The 11,069-nt window shown below is 51.4% G+C and overlaps 1 protein-coding gene across 1 annotated transcript in view; it reads left to right on the forward strand.

Moving 5' to 3' along the window:
• Window positions 1-6,126, forward strand: part of LOC123521221 (synaptotagmin-17-like) — a 33,996-nt gene extending 27,870 nt beyond the window's left edge. Inside the window, exon 4 of the mRNA XM_045286006.1 lies at window positions 4,929-6,126. Within this exon, the coding sequence (XP_045141941.1) occupies window positions 4,929-5,125 (197 nt within the window). The 3' untranslated portion in view covers window positions 5,126-6,126. The remainder of the gene's footprint in view (window positions 1-4,928) is intronic.
• Window positions 6,127-11,069: the final 4,943 nt, after the last annotated feature.

Raw genomic sequence — 11,069 nt, forward strand, 5'->3', positions numbered from 1 at the left:
GCTTCAAAATTCTGTGTCAAAATTCCATTATTTTTTCCCCATTATCTTTTCGCTCCATTTTACCCAAAACTTTTTGGAGAACCCTCATATGGAGAAGTTTTCAGAAAACGGAAACTGCTTTGGTGTGAAAAAGACCAGGAAAATTCCACCCAGAAATTCTTTTAGTGGTTCCGAGGCAGGCTACTAACTGCAAGGTCAGCAGTTTGAAACCACAAGCCAATCCTCCAGGGATAGACAGGCTTTCTACTCCTATAAAGAGCTGGAGTCTCGGAAACTACCCTGACCTCTAGGTCGGCATCAACTTGCGGACAGTGAGGCTGAGGAGAACGATGCACCTGCTCATTCTTCAAGGGTTGTCGTTTGAGAATTGCATTGGGACCTGTCCCCCCTCCAGCCCTGGCCTTGCTCCTTCAGAATTCTTTTGTTCCCCAGATTCAAAGAGCAGTTAAGGTGACTATTGTTCGGGTCTCTCGAGGAAGCCCAAACTGGTGTGCTAGACGTGGTGTGACTCTAAGGGTGAACCCTTCCAGGAAGGGTTGGGCAGAGGGCAACATCGTTTTCCAAAGTGCATAGACCTGGGCGGAAGAAGTGCCCGAACCAGTAGTCTTACACTGTGATATTTTCGTTTAGAAAAGATGTCTATGGCTTTGTGGTAACAGCTTTTGACTTACCTTGGTAGGCTAGTGATACGTGACTGTGTTAAATCCGTTCCTCCTAACTTAGCGTCAGGACCACCCAGGAGTGCCGTAGACAACATTTCTAGCTGTTTAGAAACAGCTGTGACTGTTTGGCATCCTTTGCAGATTATTGGTGGCAGTGCTGCTGCTTTTATCGCCAACTAGCTGCGTGTCTGGGTTTCCTTATCTATAAATGGGAGGGGACAGGGCCAATCAGGGCCCATCATCTCCTAGCCCCTTTGTGGAGTCTACACAGACCCAGCCGTAATTTGCTATGTTCTCTCTAATAACACACTCCCTAGAATTTACCGCGATGGCAAATCCTGATACTCTCCAGGGCTACTCTTGTCACGGAAGTCACTACTGGTAATCAACTAGAGCTTATTAGAATTTGCATTTTCAATCTTTTCATTTTTAACAGACTGTTAGGATGACCATAACTTAACCACTTATTTGCATGTGCCAGAGCCTGCCCATTAACCCAGATGGCCCTAGCAGCAAGTGCTTGCCCTCAGAAAGGCCGGCTCCTGTCAGCCTTCCCACCTCTGCGGGCCAGGGAGTCAGCAGCCACGTGACTGTGCATATTGGCCTCAGGGGCATAGGATATTACAGTTCCTGTCAGTGTTCCTCTCCGTCGATGTGGATTTTCCAATACCAACGTTTTGCTTTTTTTTTCTCCTTTTGAAATAGTGCATGTACTTGAAAGAAATTAAAAGGATCTGTACTTGCGTCCTACTGTTTCCTGACACACACACACACCCTGAGAGCGGGGACTGTCCTTCTAGATACCTTTCTCCGTGTTTATTTTTTCCCTTAACAAAGGAGGATTGGGCTCACGCATATTCTCTCGCAGTTGGCTCTTTAGTAACCTAGCGCCATTTGACGCGTTGCTTTTAGAGTCCTTGGTTCATGCACTCAGCTGCTGCAAACAGAAAGATTGGGGGTTCAAGCCCACCAACCCGTCCCTGGGAAGAAAGGCCTGGCAATCCACTTCCAAGCAATCGGCCCCCGAAAACCCTCTGGAGCCCGCCATCCTATTCTGACACGTGCGTGGCACACACCAGGCTGGCACAACTGCAGGGAGGAGTCCCCCTGTATAATCACATCAGAAGTTCTTTGGCCTGGCCCCTCAGTTCTGACGCCCCCCACGGCTGATCCTGAGGTGACAGCGTGGGTACAAGAAGGTCACTAGGGAAGTGGCTGCAGTAAGCACATGAGGGAGAGGAGAAGGGGGCAAGCCAAGCAGGGGCTGCCACTGAGCAAGCGCCCCGCTGTCTGGTTAGGCTCCCGCAGGCCAAGGGAGCTCCCTGCTTCACCTCCTCCCGTCACTTGCTGGTTAAGAGTGGTTCCTGGGAGTGTCACCACCTCTAGATGTAGAACTTGTCCTGCTTGTGCCCAGGGCCAGAGGATGCTGAGACGGAGCGCTGCAGGTGCTCCAGGGAGGACCACTGACCCCGTCTGGGTGTGAGAGAACCAGCCCCAGAGGCTGTAGGGAGTCTTGGGGTGGATCACACCCCTACTGCCTCGGCCGCACCTGCTCACGCCCCTGCTGCTGCTGCTGTCCTTTCCAGTGTTCTGGTCGTAGTGTGGTACAGAGCCCGGCTTGCCCGGCGGGCTTGCCAAGTGTAGGAAATGTTTAAGGCCCTGAGGCTGCATCGGCAGTGACTCGGCTCTGCCCTGACAATGTGAACACAGCCTTCACACGTGCGGACAATTGTGTGTGGCTGTATTCCGATAAAACTTGACTTCTAGACACAAGTGAAAGGCCAGGCTTGGCCAGCAGGGCATAGTGTGCCACTCTCTTACAGAGATTGTGTTTGTAGGTGTATCATGGCCCAGGTGGGCAGAGCTTTCTATGGCATGGGGGAGGGGAGGGCATTTTCTAGAAGTCTAATTGCTGCATCCCAAGGTCTGAGCCTTTTTCTTTGGATCAGATTCTGTGAGCCCACTTCTCCCACCAATCGTGAGTGCACGATGGTTTGAGACCTCCTATTCCGCTACCCCTTTCTCAAGGGAAAAAGACCACCCGGTGGCTAGAGAGGTTTCGGCATCTTCCTGCTTGAGCTTTGGAGAGGCCGAAGGAGACAAGAGCATTTTGCTTAAGGAGAATGAAGCTGAATGGTACCTGGGAAGGTCTCAGGAGAATACCTGGGTTTGGCCTAGTGGTTACACCTCGTGCTTAGCTGAGGAGCCCGGGTGGCGTAGTGGGTGACAGGGTGAGCTGTCCCCGTGGTTCGAAACCACTGCCAGCAGCCCCGCAGGAGAAAAGGTGAGGCTTTCTACTCCGGATCCCCCTGGACAAGTTCTACTCTGCCCTGTAGGGACGCTGTGAGTCAGAGCAGAGTGGATGGTGGTGGGCTATGTTGCTCTGTTTTGTCTTGTTGTTGTGCTTCCTTGCCACCTGGGAGGTTTGCACCAACTCCGAAAACAAGGCCTGTCCATCGACCTCTGAGACAGTCATCCTCAGAAACCCAGTGGGTCAGTTGTGCTCCGTCTGACACAGGCACGTCGCCATGGGTCGGTCCCCGCAACAGCCACCGTGTTTGGTGGTGGTTGTCATCCGGGCGCCCTAAGCCCTTTACCACACCTACACGAAATACGCACCGTCCCATTTGGGTCCGCCCAGAGCTGGCAGGTACTCTTGATGTAGATCCGCAGCGTCCCACCCAGCACCAACCACCCTGTGTCTTGTTTGGCTTTTTTTTTTTTAATGTTTGGCTTTTAAAGAGGAGCTATAGGGTCCTTGCTTTTTCCAATCTTCTCCCCCACCCTCGGCCCCATTTCCATCCTCGGGAATTCTCGATGTGCCCACAGGGCAGAGCAGAGGGGCGCGCTCACCAGCCTCGAGCTCTGTTGCTGGCCGCCTGTCTTAGCTGGTTTATTTGCTCATCGGGACCCCTCCTGGGATCAAGCCTGCCTTCGTGGGGCTCACGCTGCGCAGATTGGTGATCTCTCCCTTCATGTAGCTCCCAGGCACAGCCTGCGTCCCCGTCAGCGAGACGGCACCCCTGCACTGCCCACACACAGATAAAACATTTGGCGGGACTTGGCTGCGAGCAGGAGCCAAGCTAACCATCTCATTAGTTTCCTAAGGCACAAATTAAGCTTGTGTTGGAATTAATGGGGAAGCCTTCCCGAGACAAATGCATCACAACAAGGAGGGAAGAGATGGCGCTGGGGGTCGTTGCCTCTGTCGTGTGTAAAAGGGTATAAAAAGGTCGGCAGACAGAAAATCAGGCTACAAATGGCAGAGGGGCTCCTCTGGAGCCCTTGCTGCGCACCACGACCTGTAGGCACGTTTCCTGGCCGGAAGCTCAGAGTCAAGCCGAGGAGGCTCCCTCCACGGGGCCCTGGGGCTCCTCAGAAGGCAGAGCCAGGATTCAAAGCAGGCAGTCTGTCCCAGAGCGTACACGTAGCCCATTGGTTTGCCACCGGCACAGATTGGCCCCGGAGGAGATGCAGACATCTCCCGGTCGTCACGACCGAGGTAGGGTAGCATGCTACTGGCATGGACAGGTGAGTGGAGGTCAGGGGTGCTAGCGGACACTGTGCAGTGCAGAGGACAGCCCCACCGCGGAATCACCCAGGCCCCCCTGTGTGTCAGCAGCGTCCTGTTGAGAAGCCCCGGAGTAACGACTCAACTGGACGCCAGTGATGGTCCCTGAGGTCACCGGTGGGAGTGCGCAGAAGCGGGTCAGTACCAGGATCCTCCCCGGCCACTGCTCAGGGCGCAGTCTGTCTGTGTAGGCAGAGTGTTGTCCGGATGCCGACCAGGCTACTGCAGTGTAGCCAGCCTAAGATGGACAGGAAGCAGGCCTGGTGGTCTACTTCCAACACACTCAGCCAGTGAGCAACGATGGTTCCTGCAGCAACCCCTCGGGCGTGGCTCATGACCGGGCAGCAAGCATTCCATGCCTCTGCACTTGGGGTCGCCACCAGTCTGCTGCCGACCCAGGGCAGGCACTCGCAAGGGTGTCAACAGTGGCGAGGCAGTGAGGCGCAGGTTGAAAGGTATATGCCACAGTCGGTGCAGGTAACTGCAGAAAGAACAGCTGGTACCCAGACTATGAGGCAGGCATGTGCCCAGTGTGTGTGAACAAGGAGAGGCCAGGAGGAAACCCTAGGAGGGGTGGGGGGAGACACTTCCCCTGTTTAAAGACCTCAAATACCCTTGCACAGACTAATGGCTTCTGTCTTGTCCCTACCCCATGTCTGTCTCCCTCCTCCCTCCTCCCTCTGGCTCCTCCCCAGTGTTCGGCCACAACATGAAGAGCAGCAACGACTTCATCGGCAGGATTGTCATCGGCCAGTACTCTTCCGGTCCCTCCGAATCCAACCACTGGCGGCGGATGCTCAACACCCACCGCACGGCCGTGGGGCAGTGGCACAGCCTGAGGTCCCGGGCCGAGTGTGACCGCGTGTCTCCTGCCTCACTGGAGGTGACCTGAGGCTGCCGGGAAGGCAGCTGTCACGTGTAAAATAAAACAAGAGAGAGAGAGAAGAAAGTCTAAGACCTAACATGTCACCTACCTATCACATCAACATCCGCATACACACTCTAACGGCTACCCCTGCAAACACACACACACACCTAGTCCTCCCAGAACGGAGAGGAAAACGGACTGCTGATCCCAACACGGCCCCCCTCAGCGAGGGAGGCCTGAGAACTTTGCAGCAAGCCCTCCATCCATGTGTCCCAGTTGAGTGGGTTTCTGCTATGGGACTGACTGACTGGCAGTGCCTGCTCTTGTTGGCACCCTTTGACATCTGCCCCCTTAGGCACTTTCAACCCTTAGGCCCGGGAAAGAGCCTCCCAAAGGGTGCCCCCCTCCTTCAAGACTCATTGACCGAGAGCTTGGCCAGTGCGGGGAGCCCTGACCCCCCGCAGGCTGCCTCCCTGGGGGCGGGGGGGGGGGTGTCTTCAACCCGGTCCTTCCCCAAAGGCAGAGGTATGTTCATCTTCTCTTTAGTGGACGTGGTAAATAGATTAGATGGTGATTTGAAGAAACCAAATGACAACACAAACCATCCCAAGGTAGGACAACTCTTAGCTTAACTGAATCCTTGTGTGACATTATTCCAGGGCATGTGTTCTCATGCGTGTACCCTCACAGATGAACGCGTGTGTGTCCTCCCGGTGAGCAAGGAGGTGGGCTGGGACCCCGACACTGCACTCCCTCCGCTCAGCCTCTCCTACCCAGTAAGTCTGTGCACAGGGCCTCCTGGCTCTCCGAGGCCCCACCCACAGTGGTAGTGTGTGTGTGTGTGTGTGTGTGTGTGTGTGTGTGTGTGTGTGTGTGTGTGCAGGCTTGCACATGCACGCCAAAGTTGTCGTTCGTAGATGGGATAGAGCCCTCGCTGTTGGATGCTCCCATATCTTTTTCCATAGCATATTGTCTGGTATGAAGGGGAGCTATTTATTGAAATTAAAGGATGTTTATTTGTGTCACATGCTCTGAGTGACTTTTTTCTTCATGGAATATGGACTACAGACTCTGGGCGGGTGTTCCGCCCACATAACAAACCACCCAGTGACTCAGACAACAACACTTGTTCTCACAGAGTTTGTGGGTCCGGAATTCCGGGCAGGCATGAGAAGAACGGCTTCTCTGCTCCTGATTCCTATGGTATTTCCACCACATGCCCACACACAGCGTGCAAGGGAGTGAGTGCTGGTGGCAAAAGTACAGCATGTGTGTGGTTTGCATAAACCATGCACTTGGCCATCAGCCAGAAGATGCCAGCTTGGGGAGAGAACCACCCAAAGGTTTATTCATTCCCACACCTGGTGGTTGATGCTGGCTGGCTGACACCTGGGGGCTCCACCTCTCTCAGGTGGGTTTGTCCATGTGGGCTACTTGTGGCTTCTCATAGCATAGTAGCAGCGCCCCAGGTTAAGCAAGCACTGCCAGGGAAAGCTATAACCCTTCTGTGGCCTCACCTCAGAAGGAGTCCCGGTGGCTCCGCAGTTAAGCACTCAGCGGCTAACCCGAAGGTTGGCAGTTTGAACCCACCAAGCAGCAACAAGAGACACAGACCTGATCTGCTCCCACAAAGAGTCCTCAGCCTTGGAAGCCCTAGGCTTTCACGTGTGGCCCCCAAGGAGTTAGAATCCGTGCCGCAGCACCCAACCTCAACGTGAGTCACGGCACAGCACTTCCACCATGCTCTCGGTCTCAGCTCCTGCCCAGATGAAGGGGAAGAAACAGAGACTAACAGGCGGGAGTGCTCATACCGCCCACAGAGGAGCCCGGGAGATCGGTGATGGGGAGCTTCACACCTGACACATCAGGCTACGGAAGAGCCTCATGAAAGTTCCACCCAACCTAAGGCAGCTGGTGCCTTAGGTCTTGGGCAGACACTGTCGTGTGAAGGACTGAGCTCTTCGAGGTGTGAACTTGGACCTTGCTCTGGGTGGTCGAGAAGGAAGAACTGCATTTGCATAGAAGACTACATTTGCTGAAGGAGGCCAACCAAGCCCGCCTCGTCTGAATCCAGGCTAACCGTGCGGGTTGACACGAAGGTTTGCTGAGGTGACGCCGAGCTATCCCGTGGACTCGGCGCCGGCCTTGGTGGCTGTGCCCAGGCAGGGTTTGTTGGTTGAGGAGTGGGGACCGTGGTAGGACCGACGCTGGAGATGTCTCCAGTGTTCGTTTGCCAGGAGAGAAGAGAGAGGTGCTAGAAGGTGATGGGATGACTCCGTTTCTATAGAAACATAGGTCCAAGACTCTGTGTGGGCTTCTCACTCCTTGATTAGCATCCTCCTCCCCCTTAAGTAGGAGATGGCAAAGGAGATACACGGGCCACCTAAACCTCCCCATGGGGTTGGGGACCCAAGTTGAAGGGAGTGGTGGTGTGGTTATTATTATTGTACTATAGTTTATTTTGATCTCTGCTAGTTGAAACTTTCTAGTTATATTTAGTCCACGGTCAGTTGAATGCTTTTGTTTTTTATCATTTTGGGGGGCTCTTACAGGTCTTATAACAATCCATCATTCAATTGTATTAAGCAAATTTAGACATATGTTGCCATCATCATTTCCAAAACATTTTCTTTCCACTTGAGCCCTTGGTCCCAGCTCCTCTTTTTATGTCCCCCCTCCCACCCTCATGAATCCTTGATCAATTATATATTATTATTGTTATTTTGTATCTTACACCACTTGTTGTCGCCCTTCACCCACATTTCTGTTATTCATCTCCCTCAGGGATATATATCCAACCTTGTGATCATTTCCCCCTTTCTTCCCCCCCCCACCCCCCCACGCTTCCCCCTACCTTCATGGTATCAGTACTCCCACTACTGGTTCCATGTGTTCCGAGCTCTTATCTGTACCAGCTGCAGGCATGAGTCCTCTGTCTCCTGGGTCAAAGGCATTTTCCTTTTTCTCTTGGCCGCAGCTCTGAGCTCAGGCTGGACCCGAGAAGCCCTGACTTCTGGCCCACATCCCCAGCACATGACAACCTACCGACCCTACCCGGTCCTCTGCAGCTGTGATAAGTCCCAGGGTGCTGCAAGCAGCTTTTTGGGGTCTTGATATTTTATTCCCAGGAAGTTGGGGGTCACTGTAGGGAATGAGGATTCTTTGCTTATCTTCTACCACCAATGGGATACTTGCTTTTTTTAAAATGTTAAACAATATAAAATAATGCAAGAATGAGCGCAACGATGGGAAAACTAATACCTGGAAAAGAGACTGCCCCCAAATTTGGCTGATCTTATCCTCCGGGTGATTATTTTATTCTACAATTTCATTCCTTCTGATACAATACTTTTGAATACCCTACAGTTCCCTGATGATGAACATATCCTGTACACTTGTTATATAACAGGCATTGCTTCAAATACTTGTAAGAAACCCAAAAGCGAACCCGCCACTGCTGAGATGATTAAACTCATAAGGACCACCCTATAGGACAGAGTGAAACTGCTCCACGGGGTTTCCAAGGCTGTAATCCAGAAGCCGACTGGGACATCTTCCCACGCACGGAGCAGCTAGTCAGTTCAAAACACTAACCTTTCAGTGATTAAATGGGTCTGATGGTTAAAGAGTTGAACAGGACCAATGATTAAAGACTTGCTTGTATGAGGTTAGTGCAAACAATGTGTCCCTATTTTTCAGATGAGGAAACAGCCTTCAAGGCAGTAATTAATCAGTGTCTGACCATTCAGCAGCAGGTCTGGAATTTGAACATGTATCTGAATTAAAGTAATTAATTGAACTAACCCCAATGGCCTCTTTTATGACAGAGGTGAGGAGACAGGGGAATGTGTTGTATTGGTGAGTAAACAACATTTTTTAAAACTCTTAAGTTAAAGGGATAGACACACAGGTGGATGTTTGGATGGATCAATCCACTGATCGAGCAATCAATAGTCACTGAGCTCTCAGGCTGCCCTGAGCAGAGTGTGTTGAGTGTGTGTGTGTGTGTGTGTGTGTGTGTGTGTGTGTGTACACCATCGTGCAAAAATACAGCCTTTAAGAAGCTAGAAAACATGTATTCTCACAATGAGATTGCCACAATCTCTCCAATGAGAGCAAAGGTTAACTTATTAAATGGAAAAATCATCCACTTTCTCAGCAGTGGACTGGAGCAGGGCAAGTAGAAATTGCTCAATGATAGCCCCAGGCCAAAACCAGCCCATCACCTGTTTGTCTGAGAATAAAGTTTTATTGGCACGCTGCCACGCCCATGCCTGTGTTGCCCTGCCTGTATTCTAGCTACGGTGATGGAATTCACCGCTGTCTCTGTGAAAGGTCTGCAGAGCCTCAGATACTTACTACCTGGTCCTTCATAGAAAACATGTACCTGCCTTTGAGAGCAATGGGGATCTTGTTAAAATTCAGATGCCAATTCAGTCGACCTGGGTCAGACCTGAGCTTCTGCATTTCTGACACATTCCCAGACAGTGCTAGCTCGGTGTCCCATCCAGAGAGCGGGCAGGGTCTGAATTACAAAACCCTCAGACAGCAAATAAGCAACTTAGGGGTGGTTTTTTTGTTTGTTTTGTTTTATTTTCATTTTTGTTGTTGCTTTTGCTAATCAAAGGCGTCTCTGCCTCCAGAGGGGTTTTCAGGGGCTGGTTGTTCATTCCTGGGGTGTCGTATGAGAGCCCAGTGTGATTTACTGCCCCCTCTCCCTGAGGGGTCCTGATGGCAGGGCCCTCACAGTGCAAGGGAGAGGGGGAGATATTTAAACGCCCTTCTAGAGGGGTCAATTTGTGGGCATGGCACAGTGGGTTAAGTGTTGGGCAGCTAACTGAAAGGTCAGCAGTTCAAACCTACCAGCCACTCCAAGTGAGAAGGATGTGGCTGGTTGCTCCCATAAAGATTTATAGCCTTAGAGACCCAATGGAGAAGCTCTACCCTGTCCTACAGGTTGCTCTGAGTCAGATTCAACTGAATGGCTTTGGGTTTGGATTGAGAACAGATATTATAGATCAGCACCACCAGTAGTCCATGCACATCCTTTGTAAGTGCATTACCCAAAAGATTCTTACAGACAGACGTGCACAAGTGCAGACGTTTGGAGGTGCTGGCCTGGATAAGGCATGCTGAAATGGGTCTTTGCTGTGCTCCAGGCCTGACTCAGGCCGGGACAGGTGATCAGTCTGAGTTAGCTACACGGCGCACACTGCCTGGGCATTGGGTGTTCCAGAGGGTGCCAGGGACCTGGAAGCCAAGTTGAGGCCTTCCCATGAGAACCTACACACTGGGAACTGGCTGAGCATTTGAGTTTAGGAAGAGTATGAGTGTGGGAGGATGGGTTCCTGCCAGGAAAAGGCTTACATTGGATCAATAATGATATTAGTCACAGAAAAACACAGTATCATTTATTAGATGCAACTATGTAGATGAAGTATTGCAATGAGCAAATCTACACAAGGCCTCTTTAAAGAGTAAGGATGTCACTCTGAAGAAAGTTGCACCTGCACCAAACCATGGCTCGTTCCAATCACCTCTTGTGCATGCGCAAGTTGGTCATTGATTAAACTGAAGAAGAATCAGCGGATTTAAATTACTGCATTGACGAAGAATGTTGAAAGTACCATGTATTAAAGAATAACACACAAATCTATCTTGGAACAACTACAGCAGGATGCTCCTTAAAAGCAAGAATGATGACACATCACCTCACGTACATTGGCGATGGTACCAGGAGAGATCAGTCCCTGGACAAGAGACATCATGCTTGATAGATAAAGTGGACAGTCAGCAAAAAAAAAAAAAAAAGAGGAAGCCTCTACAAGATGGACTGACACAGTGCCTGCCATAGTGGGTTCAAACAAGGGCAACGATTAGAGGGACGGTGCAGGACTGGGCCGTGTTTCATTCTGTTAATGGCACCTACCAACAATGGCAACAACAGCATGTGAAACTATCTATCTAT

This window comes from Echinops telfairi, unplaced genomic scaffold, assembly GCF_000313985.2.
Source record: "Echinops telfairi isolate 266 unplaced genomic scaffold, ASM31398v2 ScPeMD7_5;HRSCAF=22, whole genome shotgun sequence".
NCBI lineage: Eukaryota > Metazoa > Chordata > Mammalia > Afrosoricida > Tenrecidae > Echinops > Echinops telfairi.